The sequence below is a fragment of the Odocoileus virginianus genome, chromosome 26, assembly GCF_023699985.2.
Source record: "Odocoileus virginianus isolate 20LAN1187 ecotype Illinois chromosome 26, Ovbor_1.2, whole genome shotgun sequence".
Lineage (NCBI taxonomy): Eukaryota > Metazoa > Chordata > Mammalia > Artiodactyla > Cervidae > Odocoileus > Odocoileus virginianus.
The window spans coordinates 47,189,010-47,216,170 of record NC_069699.1 but is presented as its reverse complement, the minus strand read 5'-3'; the positions used below and the strand labels follow the sequence as shown (position 1 = coordinate 47,216,170).

Below are 27,161 nucleotides of genomic sequence, written 5' to 3'. Positions count from 1 at the left end.
CCTTGGTATCTATTTTATTTTGTGTTTCTCTAATGACATACACTGTTGAACGTTTTCCCTGTTTATCTGCCAACCGGTGTATCTTCTTTCAAGAGGTGTTCTGATCTTTAAAGTTCTCTCCTATTGTTGAGTATTTTGAAATACATTTTAGATACTAGTCTTTTATCAGCTAAGTCTTTTGAAACCACATACCAATCAGGTTTTTGTCCCCACTACATCACTAAAACTGCTCTTGTCAAGGTCACCAATAATTAATTCTCATTTTCCTTGATTCATTAGCAGCATCTGACACTAACTTCCTCTTTGATGGATGGTCCCGGAGGCTTCCACAACTCCTCAGAGGTCACTACTGGTGTTCCTCCCCTATCCCTGACCACTCCTACTCTGACTCCTTTGCTGCTTTTTCCTCATTGAAGCCTCTAAACTTTGCGTTTGTCTTGAGACTCAAAACAATTTGTTTTCCATCCATACTCCTTCATTGGTGATCTCAAGCCATGTCACGGCTTAGACAGCTATCTATAACTATTGTGCATTAAATTGAGAGCATCTGAGAGCGTCTGCATCAGCGAGGGAATTCAGGGCAAGGTGTGGGTAGACAGCAGGGTATGAGTATGCACGTGTGAGGGTCCCTCTCGTCAGGTGCGTGTGGGCTGGGTGTTGCACAGCAGTATGTGGTGAAATGTAGGTCAGCAGACCTGGCCCACGATAAAGGCTTCACAGTTCAAACCATTAGGACCGTTAAAACCGTTAACAGCTTGCTGCGGCAGGGGCGGGCCCAGAGGGAGGGGGTTAACTCTCATTGGTCAGAGCGCACCCTGGGGGCGTGGCCACACAGCTTTGGCAGTCTCCTCGGAACCAAGCTGCCTCTAGATCAGGCGCGTGCAGGCCCTCTGAGGTGGAGGCAGGAGGGGGTTGGGCAGGGCAGGCTGGAGCGTGGTGGGTGGGGGATGGGGAGTCGGGGGATGGAGGACGGGAGGGGTGGGGGGGGGTGGGAGATGGGGGGTCGGGGGATGGGAGGTGGGGGTGGGGGTGTTAGGATTAGGGTTAGCCCTTTCTGTCTCTGTGACGAAAGACCACCCTGGCTTCAGCTTCCTTGGGGAGCTGTTTTCGCCAGATTCTTTAAGGACAAAGGCCTCCCGGCCTGCCTCAGAGACCGGGAAGAGTCCGCCCTCGAAGTCAGGGTGAACCGGAACCCAGGGAAACCCACTGGGATTTTGGTCATTGATTATTATGACGGGGAAATACCTTGGAGGGGTCTGGAAAGGACAAGGAACAACTTATTTAGTCTACGATCCCAGAGCTTGTCTCCTGGTAGAAGAGACTGAAAATGAGAAAGCGACTGTACTGAGGTTGAGGCAGGCCTGGTGGAGGCCAGAAAAAAATACTAGTTTTCCCTGTGGCCAAGTAGGGGCACTTGGAGGACGCTGCACTGCGGTCTCAGGATTCTCTTAATTGAAGACGGGGTCAGATGGGAGGGCTTGGAGCCCCTCAGGACACACCCTCTTCAGCCCCATATATTCCTCCCTGCACATAAAGACCCTTGTTGTGGAAATAGTCACTTGCACTGAAACATTTTCCTTCCTATTCTGCTTCCTTTAATGGGAAACTCAGCCTTTGTGAGTTGTTAATATGTGCATTTCAATTCTCATTTACCTTAAAATACTAAGGTCCAACTAAGAATGACTACCTCTTCATTACTAGTGTTATACTAGGATCTGTGAGGAGAGGGAGTTTTGTAGATGGTATTTCTAGCCTCTGAGAATACAAAAGCATGTATACAGATAGCATGGTGACAGGTGAATGCACAGAGGACAGGTAAGCTGAGACTCTTGGCGCCTCAGGCACCAGGTGGCCATTAAGCACAGTTGGTATAACCATGGAATTTCTTCAACCATATTTAAGAAACCTCTTAAGAGTAAGTTAGGTCTGGAACCTGGGGAGTAGTTATTCTAAACCCCAAACAACAGGTTATATAAATTACTCTATCAGCATAAACAGAAGTGAAAAACAATAGAGGATTTATCATCTATATGTAGTTATAATGACCTTAAATAATGACCTTGTAGTGATATGTATAAAAGTGTCTAGATTCTAAATCTATACTCTAGATGGAGGAAATTCTGCTAGTGTGGATGGAAGAAAAAAAACTCGGACTATCAGAAAAACTCAGACATACAGACCCCTTAGACTGTAGCCCACAAGGCTGCTCTGTCCATGGAATTCTCCATGCAAAAACACTGGAGTGGGTTGCCATTTCCTACTCCAGGAGATCTTCCTGACCCAGGAATCCAACCCAGGTCTCTCCTGCGTTGCAGGCAGATTCTTTACCATCTGAGCCACCAGGGAAGCCCCAAACATGAGGATCAGGAATCCCATATTTACTTTATCTCCTTTATTAAAATATATAATAAAGTCTGTGATGATCCAGAGATTTAAATGTAACAATTGAAAACAATGTGTTTTAAATTTATGGATATTTGGAAAGTTTTGCTCCATTGTCCTAATTTAGTTCCCATTTACTCATCTAATAATATTTTGTATTATTTGCCAGCACTTATTATTTGCTAGGCACAATCTGTAGATTCTGAGGGTATAGCAGTGAACAAAACAGACAAAAATTCCTATCTTCAAAGAGCTTAAAACTACATTCTGGTAGGCATGGGTGTGCATGCTGAGAGACAAAATATGATAAATTAATAAAATATATAATGTATTAGGATGATAGGGTAGAGAAAAAGCAGGGAAAAGACACAGTGATGATGATGATGATGATGATGATGATGATGATGATTTTGGCCTCACCACTTGGCATGCAGGATCCTAGTTCCCTGACCAGGGATCGAACTTGTGCTCCCTGCAGTGGAAGCTCAGAGTCCTAACTATTGGACTGTCAGGGAATTCCCATATAAGGGGGGCTTTTGTGTTTCTTTTACTGTGAACCATTGGCTCATATGTCCTGACCATTTTCTGTAAGATTTGTAGTGTGATACAAAATTTTCTTTTAAAAAATGTTATGTAATCAGATGTCAGTTTTTTTCTTCTGGACTTTTTGAGTCAAAGTTTTCCCCACTTCCAGGCTATAGAGAAATGTACCAATTTCCTCTACCCCAGTGCTTTTATGGTTTCATATTTATTTTATCTCCGATTCATTTGTAGTATTTTGTAACATATGGTGAAAGGACTAGATCTGATTTTTTTTTCATATATCTATTCAGTTATCCCAACCCTACTTTAAAATGTTTATCTCTCCCCAACAAATTTGAGATACTATCTTTATCATAAACATACATTTCTATTTTCAGAAAGATTTATTGCTCTGTTCTGTTCTACTGGTTTGTCTATCTAATCCTGTGCCAATTTATGTGATGAGATGTGAGGAAACATCTTGCCTTGTTCCTGATTTTAGTGGGAACGCTTTTTAGTTTCTGACCATTAAGTGTAATGTTAGCACAATATTGTAAATCAACTATGCCCCAATGGAAATTTTTTTTAAAGTATGATGTTAACTTTGGGTTTGGGGGTAGATGTTTTCTATCACGTTGAGGAAGTTTCTGTTTTTTTACTTTGTTGAGAGTTTTTATCATGAATGGGTGTTGGATTTTATCAAATGCTTTTTTGTATCTATTAATATGGTTGTATACTTTTTCTTCTTTAGCCTGTTGATGTAATGAATTAGCAGTTCAGTTCAGTCGCTCAGTCGCGTCTGACTCTGCGACCCCATGGACTGCAGTACACCAGGCCTCCCTGTCCATCAGCAACTCGAGTTTACTCACACTCATGTCCATTGAGCTGGTGATGCCATCCAACCATCCTCTGTCGTCCCCTTCTCCTCCTGCCTTCAATCTTTCCCAGCATCAGGGTCTTTTCAAATGAGTCAGTTCTTCACATCAGGTGGCCAAAGTATTAGAGTTTCAGCTTCAGCATCAGTCCTATAATCCTAATGGATTATATTGATTTTCAAATTCTGAACTAGCCTTGCTTGCATCTCCTGTTGTGTATAATTATTTCTATACATTGTTGGATTCAATTTGCTAATAATTTGATGAGGACTTTGCATCTATGTTCATGAGAGACACTGGTCTATAGTTTTCTTTTTTTGTAATGTCTTCGTCTGGTTATATTATTAGCGTAATGCTGGCCTCATAGAATGAGCTAGAAAGTGTCCCTTCTGCTACCTCTTGGGTGAGGTTATACAAAATTAGCATGGTTTCTTCTATAAATGAATTGGTAGAACTTACCTGTGAACCCATCTGGACAATATTGCCAGTTTTTAAAATGAATTTTCTTCCGTTTTCATCTCAATGATCTAACATAGAACCTATTTATCAAGAATTATTAAAGAGAATTTGAGCTAATTATTTAGCCTATCTGAATCTTCACAAGCTTTTAAATGGGGATAACAAAAATCTGCTTCACAAAATCATTAAGCTTATCTTCTGCAATGTGTCTAGCACTGGGCCTAGCACATAGTAGATACTGTGAAAGTAGTACTACCTCTAACCCCTTGATTCTGTGGTCTATTGACTTAACTTTCTTGCAAAACAAATGCTTATAAGCACACAAATACATGTAACTTTTTAGAAAGTTAGAAAACTTCAGTGTAATAAATTTCTCTAAACAAGGTTAAACTATATTAAGTGTATACCAAACTACCTATATTTGTTCAGAACTTATGCTTCATCTTATCTAGATCTATATTGGGGATCTCATATGTGTGGGTATCATTTTCTGATGCTCTCAGTGCTAATATACAATCTGATACATATGAATGTTCTGTGGGATCAAGGAGACAAAATTTGGAAATTGGGCTTGTTTCATAAAATCCAGGCTCTATGATCATCGTATGAATTGTATTATGTAGTATGTTAGATTGTCAGTGAGCAGAGTAGGAAACTGCTGTAAGAGGTGTGGGAAGACACTTTTGCCCAAAACACTTACTCTTCAACCAGCTTCTTACTGCCCAAATTCCACAGTTTTCTTGGCATTCCAATACCCTATGGACTAAGAAGAACTAGTCTTCTCGAGAAAGGTTATAGATTAAGTCATTCATTGTATCAGGCAATGAAAGAGGGGTTTATTGGTCTTTTTCTAAAAGCAGATTATTACTAGAGGTGGCAGAACAAGAAATGAGAGAACAAAGGATGGAAGGCAAATTTACTTTTTTACAGGTGGCTAGGTTCAGGCTCTGGTACTGAGGGGAATTTGCATGCAATTTAACTGCAAGAAAAAAAAAAACACAAAACCTATTTCTGGCAGATATGTAATGGGAATTTTCACTAACTGGATGAGAATATAACTGCTGAAATGCCCTCATCTACATATAACAGTCACTGTAAAGTAATCTTTGGAAAAGTACTGTATTAACCTTTTAAATGAATGTTCCTCTCTTTTTAAAAGGAATAATCATAAGACATGAATTTTAATGTCTGGAGTATCAAAGATGTGCTCAGTATTCCCTCAGGCTCTGGGTAAGTTTTCTGGTTATGTATGCTTTTTTTTTTTTTGGTTATGTATTCTTCTACTTGAGAGGGTTGATTTCATGGGAACAGGCTCCCCTTTGTATCGGTTTACAGTAATAGAGTTACCCCGTATATCTTCTCCCCCTTCTCTTCCCCTCGCTTGTCACCACTGAAACCCCCTCATACTATCTTCTCCCTTTGCCTATTTTCTGATTATAAAATTAATATCAATTCAGCTATGTGTGTTAATTGAACAATGACTGTCCAGCACCAGACCTAGGGACTATGAGGCCTGTGAGAGTTAGACATGGTCCAGCATCTAGAAACTCTTACCTCATTTGGAGTGATTGCTATTGAAACAGCAAGGAGCAAACTCAAGACAATGTATTCAGTTGTGTCTTACAATTTGTAGGTACCATGAAATTAAGAACCACTCCAACTGCTAACAGGGCTCATTGAAATATTGCTCCCTCTACTACTCCGCTGAGGTACTTAGATTGGTGTCCTCTAGCCATGCAGAAGGGCCTGCTATTGCTAGCCTGGTGGGTGTGCCCCAGAAGTGGTATATATGGAGGGATTTCCAATTGTTTCTGGCATGCTTTAATCTTTGAATAGTTTCTTTTCCTCCTAATACCTTCCTAAAGACAGCAAAAAACCTAAAACATTGTTCTTTTTTTTTTTTTCTTGAAAAGAAAAAAAAGGCTTACAGTTGATACAGAGTAGGGGAAAAAATATATGTTTAATTTCAGATCATAGCTTGAAGATACAAATTCTACATGACTTCTGTAGGCTCATAGAGCTGTTTCTTTTCCAGCCCAGCTAATTATTCTCTTTGACCTAAGAAGGGAGTCACAGAGAGCTATTTAGCTATTTTGAGCAATGATTATGCAAACCATATTATAATATATGTGTGTAGCCCATTACCTTAGCTAATCTTAGAAAATGATTCTATGAGTCAAAATAATTTATCTTCTCTGTTCTGAACAAGTAGGGTTTCTTTTTTTCTTGTATTAATATATAATGATTCCTTTGGCTTAGAATATGTAATTTATGTGCTATCTATTTTAAATTTAACATTTGGAAAAGGAATGATCTGCCTGTGTGTTTTAATGAAAAGGATGTTTTCTTGGGTTATACAACAGCATTAAGTAACATAAACTGTTATTGAGAGGTCTTTCAAGTAAAAACTTGAAGACTATATGTTTTGTCTATCCACTTATGTGCTATCTCTGTGTAGACTCAGTACACTGTATTCAAGTGTGATTGCATCATTATTAATATCATTGTCCCCTTCAAATGTGAGATTTAGACTGGCATAGGTATCCATGGGAAGCAAATTGGGGGTCCACAGCTGGGAGTATTTACAACAAGCAAGGATAAGACACTAAGGTGTGAAAGGGAATAATACAGTGCTTAACGGATCTTTCTGTGTGCAAATCTGAGTTGATCATATTCTTCAGTCTGTATGAGACCTCTATTAGTCTGCTCGGGTTGCCACAACAAAGTACAATAAACTGGATGGCTTAAACAACAGAAAGTTATTTTCTCACAGTTCTGGAGATTGAAAAGTCTTAGAATTGAAAGTCCTATGCCAGCATGACTGGTTTTTGGTGGACTCCCTTCTTGGCTTGCAGACAATTGCCTTTTTCTGTGTCTTCACATGATGGAGAAAGAATGAGGGTAAGCTCTTGGTGTCTGTTCTTATCAGGACACTAATCTCATCAGGAGGGTCCCATCCTCCTTACTTCATCTAATCCTAATTACTTCCTTGAGAGCTTGTTTGGTGGTTCTAGCAGGGGAGCGCAGCTACTCGTATACCCTTGACCGAAGACCGGTCCTCCTCTATCGGGGATGGTCCTCCTCTTTGACCGAGCGCGCAGCTTCGGGAGGGACGCACATGGAGCGGTGAGGGAGGAAGGGGACACCCGCCTAGCCAGCCAGATCGGCCGAATCAACCCTGGTGATCAATGGGGTGACAGATGTCGCAACCAGATCGCCCTCACATCCCCTAATTACTTCCTAAAGGCCCTATTTCCAAAACTCATCAAAATAGAGATTAGGGTTTCAACATAAAATTTTGGGAGGACACATACATTCAGTCCATATCTAGGTCTATATTCTTTTTTTTTTTTTTAGGTCTATATTCTGATTGTTGTATTACAGAGTCTTCTCTCCCTCTAGTCCTGCTCCTTTCCTTCCCTATAGACACACATTCTAGGGGAGTTAATGTGTATCCTTCCCATTAATCTTCTACATACTCAATTACATACTTGTTTGATATGTATGATGTAGGCTTACAAATTACGTTAATACATGAGAGAGTTCATTACATTTTTATTTTTTTTCACTCAAAATTATGTTTTTGAGACTTATTCGTGTGGTTATATGTAAATCTAGTTTATTGCTTCTGACTACTGAATCAGTTATATGCATAAGCTATATTCTATTTTTAATCTGTTCCCTTACTGATGAATAAATTCAACCTTTTAAAATGTTCTCTTAATCCCTGAAGATTTTATGAACTTTGATCTCCAAAATGGTGTTAAAGCCCGTAATCTTGTTGTACAAGAAATAATGGTTTTAGTCCTTAATGTCTGAATTTCCATCTGATTGTTCCCAGGTTGTTGTAATCAAAATGTCTGGCATTCATAATTTCCTTCTTTCTTTACAGGTAGTACTGGCAGTGTGCAGGGGACTGGGAGGTCAAAAAAAGCTAGCATTCTGCCCAGAATATCCTGAAATAATTTCAAATTATGGTTTTCATTTGTTCAGGATGTTGTCTACTTGATATACTTTTATCTTCTTGCTTAATTTCAGGGCCACTAAGTCGTCTAACTGGAATAACAATCAGACTGATTACTCCAGTCTCAGTGATTCCCAGTTTCTTTTTGGATCCCAGTTCTGTCCAGAAAGTTCACAGACCCTGTCAACACCCTTGGACTCTGAGGTCCACTTGAGACATCCAAAACAGTCACAACAGAATTCTCTGGATGTGAGTTTGAATTCCAGAATTTCTCTTCACATGTTTCACAGTCATTACGGAGATAAACTGTAAAGATGACTTATTGTGCTGGATTATATTTTAGAATTGTACACCTCTAAGGATCACTGCCCTAAATAGATTTGTGTTTGACTGGTGATTCATTTGACTTGGTAGTCTGAAATGGAAAACATTTATATTTGCATTTTCTTCTATTACTAAAGCAACACAGAACATTTCCAGTACTTTGAGCACTCCTTGGGTGTGCCAAATATTACATGACATTTTCTAAGGCTTGTCATATTATTGTTTGTGAATATTCAATAAGAAAAGAGAACTTTAGAAAAATAGGGACAAAGTAATATAAATATATTCTATATGGACATTTTTTTCCCTAAGAAACATCAGATGCTTTGTGGATTTTAGTCCATTATACACATTAACTCCTTGAATAAGGAGATGAGGATACTGAGGCCTAAGTTGATGAATAAGGGCCAGAAAGTGTGAAAGTGAAAGTCAGTCAGTCATGTCTGACTCTTTGTAAGCCCATGGACTATACAGTACATGGAATTCTCCAGGCCAGAATATTGGAGTGGGTAGCCATCCCTTTCTCCAGGGGATATTCCAAACCCAGGGATCGAACCCAGGTCTCCTGCACTGCAGGCGACTCCTTATCAGCTGAGTCACGAGGGAAGCCGAGGGCCAGAATCTCTTGATTTTTCGGAGATCAGCTTGTTTTCTTTTGTGAGTCAGAAATATATATATATATATTTATTTTGGTCTAGAACCAGATTTAACTTTATACACAGACTTAACTGCATCAGATAGACTTAATACAATTAGGTCACTACTGTTAACTTAGTAAGGTATGCTCTGAGATAAGCATTTTAGTACAAAAATTGGCACCCAGTGATATGAAGGAGTAAATGTACTACCTGAACATTTCAGAATAAGTTTTGCTTCAGAATGCAGGAAGTGGCTTACCATGTACCATTTACATTACATGTCAAACTTATCAGGAAGTCTAGTTCATCAGCAACTGAGCAACAACTTGAGTTAAACTTATTAATATAAAAACTTTAACACATTATCTCAACACAGCATAATTTTCTGTTGTTCCCTTTAAACTTATACAATTGATTTTAAGCCATTTTAGCTGACATTTTAAATATCTCTGGGCTGGTAAGGCAGAAATTATATTAGTAAAAAGAGTTGCTTTTCTTTAATATAATTTTCTGATGCATATGAAATAAAAAGGAAATACTACATGCTGCATTGGATTTCAGTATTATAGTTTGCACTTAAGTGTAACTCTGCTTTGTGTAGAAAATAGTGAATGCTATAAATATTTTTATGTGTATCATGCTATGATGTTTTTCTTTTCCACTAAACAGAGTGAACCTAGTATTTTCGCAAAGTACCAAACAAAACCCCAGCTGCTTGGAGGAGATACAAAAGATGGAGGCTTGCTTCCTCTTCCTTTGTCTCTTGGAAAACCAAAAGGCCTCTTGGAACAGTTTGAGGAGAAAAAGAAAAGTGCAAAAGACAGATGTGACAGGTACACAAAAACCTTTCAAGTGGATGAGACAGCTTCTCTTTTCTGAGTGAAACAGCAAATGGAATGTCAGTAGTTAAATAATTCAGTTTCAGCATGATAGCATTCTTACTTTTACCGCTCATCTAGTAATTACTCTTCATTTGCTTTCTTAGGCTGCCATAGTTTTGGTGTCTCTGAATATTAAGCTAAAGGACTTCTTAGAGAAATGCAATATTCAAGTAATGTTAGGTTTATTCTGCCTAAAATTCTGTCCTTTTTTTTCAGATCAGAATTAGGAAGTTAGCTAACATTTGTTTCAGGGTCAAGAATATAGCACATGAATTCTTAAATCATAGTTCAGGCTGACTTTCTCACTTTGAAATGTTGGTATTTTTAAATATATAGCCTAAATTTTATACATATTCTTATTTGTTTTATATATATATATATATATATATATATATAAAATATATATAAACAAATTTAGGACTACTACATTAATTTGTAAATAAATAAGTTGCAGTCACTGAGGAAATTAACTTGTTCATTTCTCCATAGTAAGTTATTATCAGGACATCCTTAGTTATCACAGAAATTGTAATGCCCAAGCAGAAATATACTTTATTATTTCTGTAACAGTAAAGATGTGTCATTTAGCATCACCACTAATACTTCCATGTTGTTTTTGTTGTTGTTCAGTTGCTCAGTCGTGTCTGACTCTTTGTGTTCCCACAGACTGTATGTAGCCCACTAGGTTCCTCTGTCCATGGGATTTTCCAGGCAAGATTACTGGAGTGGGTTGCCATTTCCTTCTCCAGGGGATCTTCCCAATCCAGGGATCAAACTCCTATCTCCGTGTCTCCTGCATTAGGAGCCAGAATTTCTTAAAGAATTCTAGATTAGGAATTCTTTAAAAGATTAGGTATATTCTCCACTATATACCTATATTCCTTTAGTGAGAAAAGCAAAATACTCTATTTGCAGTGTTTGATTCTGTTGGTAAGTAAACACTTCCCAGATGTTGACAGATTTCTTTCCTCTAGGAATGTAGGCTCTAGGATTCATAACAATGGTACAGTACTACTGATGAGCAGGCTCCTCTCATCTTACTGCTTCAAATAAATTAGTCTTAAGTTTTTTGTTCTCTGGGCTTTTGGATTATATTATTTTGTTTGACCACAATTTCTGTAGCTTAAAAAACTTTTGGAAACATTAAGTTCTTGATATTTCCTTCTTCCCTCTCTCTTTCCCTCCCTTCCTTCCTTTTTTTATTTCATTTTTCATTTCCTTTGCTTTTTTCGTAGTGAAATGAGTTTATTTATTTTCTTTTCCTTTTTTTTGGTTGCATGGCTTGTGGGATGTTAATTCCCAGACCAGGGTTTGAATCAAGGCCCTCGGCATTGAGAGTGTAGAGACGTAACCACTGGACCACCAGGGAATTCCCAGAAATGAGTTTCTGTTAATAATTATTTACAAGATGGCAAAAATTATAGTATTTATACAGAAAGAAAAGATGATAAGGACACTGAAGATTATATTTTCCATTAAAAAAATTTCAAGTTTATGATATTGATTTAAACGCTAAGCAGAAAATCATAATTTTCATAAATTCTGGCAAAAACAAACCCCATTTTAGATTGCTGTTTTCTGTCCATAAGTGCTTGTCAGAAATGTGATGAAGAGTGAGAAATGTTTAAATGAGAGACAGAAAGTATACCATTGTAAATTTGGAAGCAGAAAAGTGATAAGGCACGGTACAGAGTTAACATAAGAGATGCTACTAATCAATAAAACATGTATTTACATATTGTGTTTTGAAAGTACATTTTTTCCCAAATGAGTAGAAAGAGCATATGAGGTTAAAAAAATCTCAAAAGAAGCCTTACTCATTTACATTGCATTTGTTATAACTCTTTTGATAGCAAATAAACTAGCCTGGATAAAAAGGAGGCTATATTAGCTCTCTGAACCAATCTGGGAAGGACAGGGAATGAAACAAAATCAGAATCTGTCTCTTTTCTGTGCTTCTCTCCCCATCTATGCTTCATTCTCTCCTCCTAGAGACCAGCTTCCTACTAACACAGAAAAAGAGACTCTCACCCCTTAGTTACAATTTGAAAATCCTAGTGAAAGCTTCTGATGGATTTATTTATTTTGTTATTGAGGGGTGAGTGAAGAGGGGGATGTGACTTGAAGTTCTCATCATAATCACTTATTGGATGCAACAAGAAACAATTCTCCAATAGAGGTGGATGCTGGGCATACCAGACAATGGATGTTCATTACCCAGATTATTTTTTTTAATCAGTTATGTTTGAGAAAACAGATTAGTCTCGTAACTAATGAATAACCTAAGGACCACAAGGAGATTATAAAATGAGCCATATTCTTTCAAGATTGGGGATCACCACAGTGAAATCTGTTCATTCACTCACTCAATAAATGCTGTGCTAGGCTCAATAGGGCACACTGGGGATCCCAAGGGGAGGAATAATGGTACCTGTTTTTGAAGTTCTCAGTCTTGTTTCAGAAACAGGTATATGATGGATAAATTAACAAGTGAGCCAGAGTTAATAGCTGTGAGCAACAGAAATAACTATTTAAATGAAAAAGGAGTTTATTAAGAGGGTATTGGAATGGCTTCTGGTTTTGAGTAAGACAGAATAAGCATACAACATCCTATTGCTCCCACTGAATGCAACCAAGCCCTGATGGTGTGCATGTAGCATCTGAGGGCTCTGAAAAATAAATAGTAGCAGGTAGATTGAGGAAGGGAACTTGAATTTGAAGTATGATAGCCTAGCATTGAGATTTCTGGGGTTTTGTTTTTAACTAAAATGTAAGATGTTTGCTCTGTGACAGACACTGTTAAGAAAATGAAAAGACAAGCTACAGACTGGAAAAAATATTTGCAAACCACATTTTCAACAAAGGACTTGTATCCAGAATATATCAAGGACTCTTAAAACTCAACAGTAAAAAAACAAGCAACTGAATAAAAAAATGGGAAAAAATTTTAGCAGACACTTCACCAAAGAAAATATATGGATGGCAAATAAATACATGAAAAGTTTCTCAACACCATTAGCTATTTTGGAAATACAAATTAAAGTCACAATGACATTACTAATATGAGTAGATGATATTACTACTCATCTATTAGTGTGACTAAAAATAAAACAGACAAAAATTGACAATGCTGGGCACGAATATAGACCAAATGGAAATCTTGCTGGTGGATATGCAAAATGATACAGCCCCTTTGGAAAAGTTTGTCAGTTTCTTACAAAATTAATTATTTACTATCTGCTTCTGCAGTTCTACTCCTAGGTATATATCCTAGATAAATGAAAACTTATGTTTTCATAAAAGTCTATACAATCAAGTTTATTGTAGCCTTGTTCATAATCATCAAGAACTGGGCACAACCCAAATGTCCTTCAATGTATGAATGGATAAACCATGGTACGTCCATACAATGGAACACTACTCAACAATGAAAAGGAATAAACTATTGCTACACAACAACATGAGCCTTAAAAGCACTCAGTTCAGTTCAGCTCAGTTGCTCAATAGTGTCCAACTCTTTGTGACACCATGGATTGCAGCACGCCAGGCTTTCCTGTCCATCACCAACTCCCAGAGCTTGCTCAAACTCATGTCCATTGAGTCGGTGATGCCATCCAACCATTTCATCCTTTGTCATCCCCTTCTCCTCCCGCCTTCAATCTTTCCCAGCATTAAGGTCTTTTCTAAGGAGTCAGTTCTTCGTATCACATGGCCAAAGTGTTGGAGCTTCAGCTTCAGCATCAGTCCTTCCAATGAATATTCAGGACTGATTTCCTTTAGGATTGACTGCTTTGATCTCCTAGAGGTCCAAGGTGCTCTCAAGAGTCTTTCAAAGGCACTATGCTGAAAGAAACCAGTCCAAAGACTATATGCTATATGATTCAATTTATATGACATTATGAGAAAAGCAAAACAATAGGGATGGGTATTAGGTCAGTGGTTACCAGGGATTAGGGGTGTGGGCTGGTCTTTACCACAATGAGACAGCCTGAAGGATTTGTTTGGGGGATACTGTCTTACATCCTGGTTGTGGTGGTTGTTACATGAATCCGAAATTTGTGATAAAACTCACAGGACTGTGTACACATATATATACAAACTTCCTATGTTAATTTAAATTTTTTAAAGTGTTAAACATTATTGAAAGATATTAAGTGGTTCATTTTATTAGTTAGGATTATGTTCAACTGCGCTGACATATGTACTCTCATTCTCGTAATAATAATAGAAGTATTTAAAAGATGCTTATTTTTCTTTAATGCAAAAAATCATCCTGAAGTGTGTGGTTCAGGGCTAGAATGGTAGCTCCATAGACCTCATTGCTCCTTCTAGCAGTGCGGATCTAGCAGATCCCTAAAGTATGATCCCTCTCAGTCCTTACAGTGCTTGGAGGTTTTATATCAGATTTCCAGACAGTTGATGGATGAAGGAAGGAAGAAGGGTATTTTCCATTGCCTTTAGGATTTTGTTTTTCTTGGTCATGCCATGTGGCTTGCAAGATCTTAGTTCCTCAACCAGGGACTGAACTTGGGCCAACAGCAATGAAGGCATGGAGTCATAACCACTGGATTGCCAAGGAATTCCCTAGGATGGAATGTCATCTACCTAGGTGGCAGGGCTTGGCAGGTAGAGATTAGGGATCCAGCTTGCAAGGAAGAAAATGAGGCCAATTTAAGTTTCTGCCAAAGTCATACAATTGCCAACAACTACCTACCGTGGACAACTTTCCAAACAAAGTCTCAAAATCAGTCCCATGTAGATTCTGCTGCCCACGAAACTCTGCCCAGAGTGCAGTGGACCCTTCCGTCCACTGTTGTCAGTGTAGTCCACTTTCATCAGTCCCATGGAGCTCCATCTTTCTACTGCGATAGCCACAGCCACCAGAGAAAGCGGTCACAGTGTTTTTACCCTGACTCCCAATCTGACAAGGTATATGTGAAGGGAGAGCTCAAGTTCAGGAAAAGCTCAGAAAGCAAGCTCCTGGCATTCTCAACCTCAAGAGGAGGAAAGGGACTCTGCCTCTTCCCAATACCCTTAATCTGAGGAGCTCCTCAAACAGTAAAGAGGATCAGATGGAGAACAACCTAAAATAAAGAATCTAGACTTTTCACTCTAAGTACAAATTTGTAAATGCTGTAGTAGAGGTTTCATCCAAATGCTTTGGGAGCCCTGAGGACAGGCTTCCAGCTCTGACTGGGGGCGTGAGGAAAAACTCCATCCAAGGGAGCACATCTAAACTGAGTGGGAGTTTTGGGCAGAGATCTTGGGTCTGTCAGATTCTCAAGTCTGCCTCTGAATCAGCTTACTCTGTGAACCACCATTAACACTGTTTTATATAACTCTGCTCTATTTTTGTATACTTTCAAAAATAAAAATGGAATTGTTTCCTATGGATTATTTTCAATCTCTTTTTTAATTTAATAATATTGAATGGTTATATTTCTGTTTCATCTATAAAATCATTTTGGTGGCTGCATTGTGCTCTTTTATATGGACCATTTAGAGGGCTATGTTTTAAATGTTTAATACATATGAGAAATGCCAAGAATATACAGTGAAGTAATGATAATCTTTCAACAAATGATGTTGGGAAAACTGAATCCCTATGCAAAACAATGAAAAAGGATCTTTATCTTATACCATTAACAAATATCAACTCAAAATGGATTAAAGACGTAAACGTGAGACTTGAAACCATAGAACACCTAGAAGAAAACATAGGGAAAAACATTCTTGACACTGGCCTTGGCAATAATGTCTTGGATATTACACAGGTAACAAAAGCAAGAACAGACAAATGAAATTACATCCAAGTACAGGCATCCCTCAGTATCCACAGAAGACTGGTTTCAGGAGTCCCTGCATATACCAAAATCCAGTGATGCTCAAATCTCATAGTCGGCCCTCTGTATCTTCAATTTTGAATGCACAGATTCAACCAAATGAAGATGGAAATTTCTGTCCATGTTTGGCTGAATCTGCAGATGCAAAACCCTGGGACGTAAAGGGCCAACTCTATTTATTGAATAAAAAATCAGCATATAAGTGGACCCATGCATTTCAAACCAATGTTGTATAAGGGTCAACTGTAAAAAGTTTCTGCTCAGCAAATGAAATCATCAACACAGTGAAAAGGCAACCTATGGGACAGAAAATACTTGCAAACCATATATCTGATAAACGGTTAATATAAAACATTAAATGGATACCTACAACACAGTCACAAAAACAAACAAAATAACTCCGAAATATCCTGATTAAAAGATGAGCAAAGGAATTGAATGGACAGTTCTCCAAAGAAGACATTCAAATGGCCATCAGTTATATGAAAAGATGCGCAGCTTCACTAATTATCAGGGGAATGCTAATCAAAACCACAATTAGATATTATCTCACACCTATCAGAATGGTTATCATTTAAAAAACTAATAACAACTGTTGGCAAGTATATGGAGAAAAGGGAACCCTTGTACACTGTTGATGAGTGTGAAAACTGGTTCAGTCACTTTATTTAATTTTTTGTCACACCGTAAGGCTTGGGGGAATCTCAGTTCCTCGAGGTCAAACCTGCGCCCTCGGCAGTGAAAGCTCAGATTCTTAACCACTGGACCTCCAGAGAATTCCCTAATGCAGCCACTTTAGAAAACAGTACAGAGGTTTCACAAAACATTAAAAACAGAACTACCACATGATCCAGCAATTCCACTTCTAAGTATATACCCAAAGGAATTGAAATCAGGATCTTGAAGAGATATCTGCACTCTCATGTTCATCACAGCATTATTTAAAATAGCCAAGAATGGAACTAACCTAAATATCTATCAATGGATGAATGGGAAAGAAAATATTGTATGTACATACAGTGAAATATTCTTTACCCTTAAAAAAGAAGGAAATCCTGTCACTTGTAACAACATGAATGAACCTGGAAGACATTTGTATAAATGAAATAAGCCAGACATAGAAGGAAAAATACTAATTATATGCTACCACTTATATGAGGAGAGTGAAATAGTCAAACTCATAGAAGCAGAGAGTCGAATGGTGGTGGTTGGTGGGGGAGGTGTGGAGGAAATAGGAAGTATTACTCAAAGGGTACAAAGCTTCAATGTATACAAGATTAATAAATTCTAGAGAGCTACTATACAGCATGGTGTCTATAGTTAACAATACTCTATACTTTAAAATTTGTTTAGAGGGTGGATCTTTGTTAAGTGTTCTTATCACTAATAATAATAAAGAAAGAGGGTAGAAGGAAACTTTCTGACGTGGTAGGTGTATTTATGGCATAGGTTGTGGAGAGATGGTTGCATGGTTGTATACTTTTCTCCAAACTTGTATATGTTAAATATGTACAGCTTTTTGTGTGTTAATCATACCTCCATGAACTAATTTAAAAAACTGAGTACTGACCACTCAGAAGAGATGATGACTACAAGCAACTGGCATAGCTATGTCATTGTGCAAGACTAGGAGTTCTTTTTGTTCAAAATTTCTAAAGCATTGCTCTACTACCTTATAGGTATCTGGGTGCTTTTAAGAGGTCTGCTGCCATGCAGATTCCTGAGCCTGTATATGTCACTTGCTTTTTTATTTCTGCAAAATTTTAGGACCTTCTCATTATCCTTAGAGTTCTGAACTTTTACAGCACTATGGTTTGATGTGGCTTGTCATAAGCCCTTGGCATGGAGGAATTCCTTTTGCCCTATAAACTTGTGTCTTTTGGTTCTGGGATTTTTTTTTTATTATACCTTGGAAAACCTCCTATTTTCACTCTTCTTACTGTCTGGATCTCCAGTTTTGGTCAAGCATTGAATCTGCTGCATTGATTCTCTAATTACTATTAATTTTTTTTTTTACTATTTGCTTGTGTTTCATCTGTCTTTTTTCTGTTTTCTATCACATTTCCATACTGTATCTTCTGGTTAATTCTATTTGTTTAATTTTTGCTATTTTAATTTATAAGTACCTTTTCTTACTATTATTATCTGCTTTTATAATTTAATAGCATTCTGTTCTTATCCTTAGTTCACTAAATTTTTCATTTTAATATTTTTATTGTTTTCAGGTCATGTCTTAATCTTGTTCATAAAACTGTGTGGTTTGTAAGACTCTGAAATGGTTCTATCAAGTTCTTCTTTTAAAGTCAGTCTTGTGGAGCATCTATAAGACTGTGGCATGAAGAGCTGTCCTATTGGGGTTCAAAAATTGATATATGCATTGTATAAAGAAACAAAAATCTGTAAAAAATTTTAATGATGAGCCTTGTCTGATTTTTTTTTCAAAAGTGGGATATTTGAGGAATAATTATGATAATTTATTTTTCATTAAAAATTAATATCATTCCCAGAATTATCTCCATTCTAACAGACAAAATAATAGTCATTAGACTAATATGTGTCCAGGAATTTTTGACTATCCATAGGAAGTCACTATCCTCTGAACCATGTTGCCATAAAAATGAAAGCTGATGTGTTCTACTATAGAAACCACTTGAATTGCTAAAACTCAACCTCACTTAAGATTCATATAGAGTAAATTTTAAAAAACAAAATAAAGTTTTGTTTCACTTTGGAAATGATCATAAAAAGTCAGTGTTCTCCTTTTCTAATCTGGGCACTAAGATTTCTCAGGGTTGAGTCTTCAGCTCCGATCAACCACTGTTTTGATGCTGCGCTGGTAGAATCCTGCTATGTTCATGGAATCAATTTTATTACATACTGTTTAAGTATTTCACAAAGGTTCACTTTCTTTTTTCTCTCTTATTTTAGTGAGACTTTATACAACTTCATTTCCCATATCAGAGAAAGCATTCACAAGGTAAGTATGCCACATTTCAAGGTGTTAAAACATCTTACATTTTAAGAAGTTTAATAATTATATTGTATTGGTTTTTGTTCAAGTAAAATAGCAGTATTTTAACTACTCTTTTTTTTATCATTAAGTGACAGTTTGCCAAGTTAGTAAAATGAGGGAACAGTCTGTGAATTATTTCCTAATTTGGGGTTTCTTAGTTACAGACATCAGTGGAAGAGTCTGAGGAACATCTCAGTTCCAAAAGTCAGTCTATTTTGGATTCTTTGGAAACTGTGGCCAAGACATGTGAGTGTCTCATGTTTGAGATTATCGGCAGGGGGCACTGGCGAGCAGTGAATGTGAACTTGCTGACCCTAGTCAGGTTTCTGCCAGTGGTGAGGTTCCATAGAGTGTTTCAGATGAGAGAATGGGTACATAAGATTAGCCCTGAAGAGATGTGGAGCTGAACTGGGTAGCAGGCCCCACCCCTGCATGGGAATGCCTGGTCCATCCATGCCTTTTTTGAAGCATCAGTCCCCCACCCAGTAACCCAGCTGCTTCAAGGCAGATGGTTCTGCCAGATTTCTAATCTCACCACCTGAAGTGAATCAATGGCATCCTTGAGTCTCAAATGAACTGCTGGCTGTGTTGTCTATAAAGGCTCCCTTGCTCCCTTAGGACATAGAAATAAATACACCACTCCTTCAGGAGTCAGAAATATTCCAGTCACCTACTGTTCTGCTTGCTGCCTTCATTTCAATGACAGCTGTTTTGTAGTGAATCACAGCATCTTTCTCAATTTCAGTTACAGTCTGTGGTCTGTAAAGTCCTCTGTTCAGTCAATTAGTGATTTACGTTTAGGTGAAACCATGGTTCAGGCCTTTATTCATCAGAAAGGAGCCATGACACAGGTCTCCGTAAATGAACACTTCCCCTGGAACCAACAGCTTTTCAGCTCAACAGCAAGCTGATGACTGCATCTGCACTTGTTTGCATTTGTCTCTGTATTTATTTTTTTTATTTTAAACAAATTGAAGTCAACTTATTCAAATGCCAAGAGATGGATTGCTCATGATTTACAAAAATTAATGCCTTTGTGTAACTTTCAAATTAATCCCCATCTGTCTGCAAAGAAGCACTGTACTGTCTGCTGGCTTCCAACCTGAGTATCCCACACACAAGGCCACTGTGCATTTGCTTAGAAACCAGTTCTGGAAGCCCAGGACTGTCACCCTCACAAGAAGATGCAAGACAAAGAGCAGAAGGAAAAAGGAGGCTCCCGGTGTTTAACATGATAAAATAGCTCATTGTAAGTGCCGAAAGGAAAGCACTCTTTTTACTCCTCAGATTTAAAACTGGGTGAAATATTGACACAAAAAGGAGGACTGCAGCAGAGGTGTGGCATTTAAGGCCCAGAACAGGGAATGGACGTGCTCAAGGCCACAGCACAGGGTCAAGGCAGAGAGAGGAGAACCGAGTCTGCAAAGGGAGACATAGGGATGCCTTGGTAGGCATAGGGATCCTGATTCTTCACTCCTGACAGTTCCTTAACTTTGAGAGCTTAAGACTGACCAGGCAAACAGTAAAACACTGTGGCATTACATTAATTAAAAGCCAGGTCATTCTTAAAAATAGGCATGCAAGTAGCCTGTCCAGAATCATTCCCTTTCTTGGTAGGTAGTCACTGAGAGGAACCAGGCAAATCTGCTGTCAAATGGCTAGGCCCAGTCCAGCTAGCCTAGAGCACTGAACCTGCCAGTCAGTGTATTCTGCAGGCTTTCAGTAGGCACTCACTGTGCGTGGAAGGGGGAAGATACTATGTGAAAGCACTCTCTTGGTTTATTATGTCATTCATGCCTTGACAGGATGAGGTCATAAAATCTTTCCCCAGTCACACTCTGCCTGTACAACCAGAAGGATTACTCAAAGCCATCTAATCTAACTCCCCTTCTTCTTCAGTTGAGGATACCAAGAACCAGATGAATAGAATGAATTGTCAAGGCCACCTACAATCCACTTGACCTTAGGTTTCAGTGGGGTAATTAGTACACAGCAGTACTTTCACCTAAGATATATAAATTCTATTGAAAAGTATGGTCATTAGGAGAATAAAAAGGAGAGGCCACTATCAAAATCAGAAAATACCTCTTTTGGAAAACAGGTAACTCCATATGTCAAAATTCATTCCAAAGGCATTAACATACTGTGTGGTGATTAAATCATAAATAGAACTATAAGAAGCATGAGCAACATTTTTATAATTTTAGAGTGAGAAATGTCTTTCTGAGCAAGGCACATATAATTAAGAAGAATGAAAGTCATCTATATGAACCATGTTGGAATGGAAATACTTATTAATTGATAAATGAAGATAGCAAGGTGCTTATGTTTACATGGCTTGCTCCAGGACACATCTTATGGCGGAGAGAGATCAGTCAGTGAAAACTGGGAAGGGTATCCTAAAAAAAGGGAGGACTAAGCAAACTCCTTTTGTACATGGAGCCTTCCAGAACTTTACTCAGGTGGCTTTCATAAAGCACAGCAGGGAGGGCAAAACTATAAAGGGAAATCATTGGCCATCAGTGGAAAAACATCAGCGTACAACCTCATCTCAATGGAGCCCTTGTTGAATCTCTAAAAATAGAAATGAAATCTTTTTTGAGGACAGCAACAAGGTGATGGGGAGTAGAAGGACCTTGAGTTCACCTCCCTTTACAAGCATGCCAAAATCACACCTAACTGCTGAATAAACCATCAATAAAAAAGATTGGAATTTACCCAAAAAAGGTGGGGGGGGGGGTCAAATTCAAAGACATAAAGAAGAAACCATGAGATGGTAGGAGTGGCACACTCACAATATAATCAAATCCCATCCCACCCAGGTGGGCGACCCACAGACTGGAGAATAATTATATTGCAGAAGTTCTCCCACAGGAGTGAGAGCTCTGAACCCCATGCCAGGCTTCCCAGCCCAGGAGTCCGGCATGGGGAGGAAGAGTCCCCAGAGCATTTGGCTTTGTAGGGCAGTGGGGCTTGACTGCAGGAGCCCCTCAGGACTGGGGGAAACAGAGACTCTATGCTCGGAGGGCAAAAGCAGAGACTCCATAGCAGCGACTACCTGCTGGTCTTGGAACGTTTCCTGGAGAGGTGAGGGCGAGGGTGGTGGCGGGGGACTTAGCAGGGTCCTGCATGAACTCTGGCTGGAGGCAGACATTCTGGGTCCCTGGCACCAAGACCCGGCCTGACCAACAGCCTGAAAACTCCAGTGCTAGGACGCCTCAGACCCCGCAGAATCATCTTTACAAGAAAACAGAGGGCTTCCCTGGTGGTCCAGTGGTTAACCATCTGCCTGCCAATGCAAAGGACACAGGTTCAATCCCTGGTCTGGGAAGACACCACATGCCAAGGGGCAACTAAACCTGTGCACCACAACTACTAAAGCCAGTGCACCATGCACTGAGAGCCTGTGCTCTGCAAGAAAAGCCACCACTGTGGGAAGCTGTGCACCACAGCTAGGGAGCTGCCCCAGCTCATCGTAACTAGAGAAAGCCTTCGAGGCAAGGAAGACTAGTACAGCCCCAAAATAATTAAATAATAAATAAAATTATTTTAAAAGAAAATAGAGTACGTAGCAGACCAGCTCCCTTGCTGCAACGTATTGAAAGTCAGCCCTCGACACAAGGGTTTGTAAAAAAATTTAAAAAATAGAAAATAGAAATATTGGCAATATACTGGCAGTGCACTCAGGGGTCCTGAAGATCTGTCTCTTCCATCAACAGTGTTTGGATGGAACAGACCCAGGGATGCCCTTTGCTCTCACCTCTGACCACCCTCCAACCTTTTTTCCACTCACAGATTTTGAATCAGCCACTCAGCTATCCTTGGCCACCAGGCCCAGCCAAGGCCATTTTTTGAGATTAACTCCTTATTACCCATCAACCATGTGAGCTCCCAGATTTGTCACAATTATTCCATCAAGGTGGAGGCCACTGTCAATCGCCTGGTCAACAGGCGTCTGCAGGCCTCTTCTCCTACCTCTCTCTAGAGGGTGTGGGCCACTTTCCCCACATATTGGCTGAGCAGAAGCACCAGGGCGTGAGCGTCTCTGGAAAATGCAAAACCAGTGTGGTGGCCACTCCCTCTTCCAGGGCTTGCCGAAGCCATCTCAAGAGAAGTGGGTAAGGCCCATGACGCTTATGGAGGCGGCTGTGTTCATGGAGAAGAACCGGAACCAGGCCTGTGTCGACCTGCGTGCCCTGGGCTCTGCCCGCGCAGAACTCGCCTGTGACTTCCGGGAAAGCCGCTTCCTGGAGAGGCAGGTGAAGCTCATCAAGATGGCGACCACCTGATTAACCTCTGTGGGCCGGCTGGTCACCAGGCAGGGCTGGGCGAGTATCGTTTTGGAAGGCTTACCCTCAAGTCTCCCAAGCACAGTGGACTTTGAGGAGCCCCTCTGGTTTCCGGACTTCTACGTGAAGCCCCTCTCTGCAGCCACAGGGCAGCTTTTTAACCACCCCGGAGCCTTCTCCCAAGTCTTGGACCAAGTGTAAACAGGAAAACTTTTTGAAAAAAAAAAAGATTGTCCAGAGTATGGAAATGGACTTTAAATGGCATATTTTTCTAAAAAGCTAAAAATATCTGTTTATAACCAAAGCAGAAATGAAATGAGTTCTCATCTCTGGAATACACACACACACACACACACACACAGGATCTATAACCTATATGTGGGTGTGCACATATATTAATACAAAACTCCAGAAAATGCTCATAATGCTAAATCCAGGAAGCGAGAACAAGGTCTACACAGGAGAGATTTGATCATTTTTCATTGGAAGCATTTGTATACTGTTACAGTTTTTAATATGTGTTTATTGGCTGTGTCAGGTCTTAGTTGCCAGCACTTGGGATCTTTCCTTGCCACGGAATGGGCTCTCTAGTTGTGGTGCCTGAGGTTAGTTGCTCCGAGGGATGTGGGATTTTAGTTCCCCAAGTAGGGATTGAACCCATGTCCCCTGCATTGCGGGGCAGATTCTTAACCACTGGACCATCAGGGAAGTCCCTATGCTGTGATAGTTATTAAAACCAAAAAAAATTGGATAGATTTTGGAAGTAATGTGCTCAATACAAAAGCTCTTTAAAAGAGAAGACCCTGAATGTGTTTCCTTGGGACAAAGAAAAAATACGTGGGATCACAGACTGATGCTTACTGATTACTGAATCTAGAATTGAACACTTTGCTTGCCTTCTTCATTCTCTGCTTCTGAGGCTGGTAATGTTCACTGTTCCTAAGAAACATTGCTATTCGTGAACTCATCTAGGGTAGGATAATTACATTTGCTTTCTACTACAAATATCAACATAGATGTCTGGAAAAATATTTCATTAATTGAGTTTAGGAGCAGGGATCCAGTGCTTGAAATACAAGTAAACAGTCTTTTTCTAATTGGTCGACACATGGAATTTACCATGATCATAACTACATTCTAGAAAGATCACTCTGGTGACAGGGCCAAGAAGGCAGGCCAAAGATGAGTTGGTGCCGTCACTGGGGGAGTAGGTTTCAGAGTCCCAGCAGGTGCTGAGGTTGAGTCTGCTTTGGTCAGGATGTCCGCAGGGAGAGAGGGAAGAAGAGACAGTGGGGGAACCACCTTGCTCTTGCTTTCTCTCTTCAGCAAGGTTGATCCAGATAGGTGCTGGCAGAACAGGCTCAGGTGGCCCATGCCAGCTTCCAGTTCCTCCTTCTCCCCCACAGCAGCCTAGGCAGGGTGGAGCGTACCATAGTCTTCATGTGGTGAACTGTCATTGTTCTGTGTTTAGGGCAGGAGGCTGCAAAAGCTCAGAGTGGTCTGATGTTGGAAAGAGTGCAGGACAAAGGCAACGTGGAGCAGGCCATCCTTGAGTTGCAAAAGATATTCGAAGCTGTAAGTGTTAGACCCTGACCCCTCTCCTCAAGTGTGTGTTTCTGGCTTTGTCACTAAGACCTATAGAGACATCTTTAAAATTGCAAAATTTCAGCCAAGAACAGAGGCCACCACAGGCCCCTTGGTAACAGGTCAGGGGAGAGCCCAACTTCCTTTCTCAAGGTTCTCTGGCATGTGGACCCTAGGGACCCTGCTCCAGAGTCTTGCTATGCTTCCGCTTATAGTACCCAGCAGGGCATAAGGTTTGGTTCTGCTGGCCCATTCTTTGTTTTGTTCACACATTTTATTGTGCCTTCTGAGTTGCACTGTCCATAACTCCTTACTTTTCCACTGCCTTTATTTAGAGACAAACAGAGTTTATAGAAATGAAGTCCAACCTGAAGCACCTTGAAGTTTTGGTTACCCAGCAGAGTAAGGACTTTCAGCAGCTGTGTGAGCATCTGAGCCAGCTGAATATGCCCAGTGTTCTAGCACAGTTAAAGCAATTGACCTCCATCGCTCTGACACCCAAACACGTGAAAGACAGTGCCTCTCAGACATCACCACCTCTGGCACACAGCCTCAGTTTCACCAGGCAGGACAAATATACCTCTGAGAAGCCAGTTATGTGGCAGGCCCAGGCCCTTCCCGCTGCATGCAGTCTTAGTGTGGGCTCCGCAAGGCCCAGGGAGTTTGTTGTCTGGGGTGAGGAATCAAAGAGGGATGCTCTCCAAGAAGAGGCTGTGCAGCCGGCAGTTGGAACTGGCAAAAGAAACAGGCAAATCACGGACAGGGCAGTGCAGACTAGTTACCAGAACTCTGTTACTAAAACAGGCTCTGAGAACTGTGGCTCACCCCTCCTGGGTCACAAAGTTCCTGAAGCTAGGGACCCAGTTTCCCAAGGAGACTCGCAGCTTATATCTCGAGGATATAAGGACTTAAACAACTCTGCAACCAGCATTAAGAACACCAGCCAAAAATGGCAAGCTAAAGGCATATTTTCATGTGACCCTTGTGAACAAAGGTTGGTGACCGAACAGAAAGGCATAACTGTAGAAAGAGGGAAAAAAAGCAAGCAGCAGCAGCCCAGGAAAGCCCCCAGAAGAAGGTCCCTACGCAGGAAGCAAGAACAAATGCCTAGCAAAACCTGTGTTTCTAATTCTAAATGTCCTAGGCCTCCAGTTTCCAGTTCACAAAGGTCCCCCTGGGGGCAGCAGGAAACTCGTGCTCAGCCCCTGCCACTTCGGGGCCCTGGGAGCCCCACAAATCTAGTCTGCTCTGCTCAAGGAGGAACAGTCCTGCCCAGTCAGACCACGAGGGCAGAGCAAGGGAACCGCATGCAGCGCAGCGGGCGCTCCGCCCAAGACAACAGCCTGCGGCCGCCCGGTGCCCAGGGGGACCACCGGATGAGCTGGTTCAGTGACCTCAACGACCTCAACCCCAGGACAGAGCCCCCTCAGTCCCAGGAGTCGGGGAAGAACATACTCTATGACCTGGGTTTTGATAGCAGCGATGATGGCTTCTGACCAGCCCATGATGACTTTGGCTGATGGTTTTTGGTCTTGTTGGAAAGACAAATCACAGAACATTTGCGGTGGCTGATGGCAGAGTTCTCAAAGCCTGTCTGGAACCTTCAGGGTCAGAGGCTAGGCTTGGATGGGGCGGTGGTGGGGGTCAGTGGAGGGTGGGGAGCAGATAGATCTGACATTCTGAGTACTGGGCACTCCCATGACAGAGCATAAGGGATAAGTGCATCCTTACTCATGGGAGTGAAATGTGTGAGGACGGTGTGAGGAGAGCTGAGGCAGCAGCCCGGGAGTGGGGCATCAGCAGGAGGGTATTGGGTCTGGTAGAAGGAGAACTGCCCTCCATACAGAACATCCAATAGGAGAAGGGCTCTCACAAAACTGTTGCTATGGCAGCAGGACTCCCAAACACATCTTTTTGGTCTTCAAAACATTTCCTTCACATGACCAATAGCTTTCTGGGCCTCGGGATTTTTTTAAAAATTTGTATCCATTTTTGCTGTGAGAACATGTGCATTTTGGGGGTCAGTGGATGTATTCCGGGACACACACTAGCTCAGACTTCTTGTGAACAGAGAAATGAAAGTGTTAAAGCCTTGAAGAAAAGACAGGTGACTCACACTACAAGCGGGGAGCCGCACTTTTCACAGCCACGAAGTCCCACTCTTCTTCCCAGCTGTTTCCCCCTGCCCCGTTTTCCACCCTTCTTTTAAAGCTAAGGAGAGTGGCTGCAGGCCCTGCATCATTTCTGGAGAGCAGTGGGCTTATGTGAGACTTTGGCTTTCCATCTGTATCTTGTTAAAGTTTTTGAATTTTTGCAACATATGTTTCTTTTGTAATTCAAAATGATCAAATAAAGATAAAACTTTAAAAAGCACGTTTCTTTTTTTT

The 27,161-nt window shown here is 40.3% G+C and overlaps 1 protein-coding gene across 4 annotated transcripts; it reads left to right on the top strand.

Annotated features, from left to right (window-relative positions):
* Positions 1–830: 830 nt before the first annotated feature.
* On the top strand, positions 831–27,147 carry IHO1 (interactor of HORMAD1 1). 4 transcript variants are annotated; one of them, XM_020915771.2, is made up of 8 exons: positions 831–895; positions 5,398–5,468; positions 8,277–8,451; positions 9,834–9,997; positions 18,817–18,865; positions 19,060–19,147; positions 24,662–24,765; positions 25,110–27,147. In XM_020915771.2, exons 2-8 carry the CDS (start codon positions 5,413–5,415, stop codon positions 26,268–26,270), a joined length of 1,797 nt encoding a protein of 598 aa, XP_020771430.2. In that variant the 5' UTR covers positions 831–895; positions 5,398–5,412; the 3' UTR covers positions 26,271–27,147. The 4 variants fall into 4 exon arrangements, with proteins under 4 accessions (XP_020771430.2, XP_020771432.2, XP_020771433.2 ...); XM_020915773.2 differs by lacking the exon at positions 831–895 and adding an exon at positions 1,014–1,616; XM_020915774.2 differs by lacking the exon at positions 831–895 and adding an exon at positions 1,014–1,815 and having other exon boundaries at positions 19,066–19,147.
* Positions 27,148–27,161: the final 14 nt, after the last annotated feature.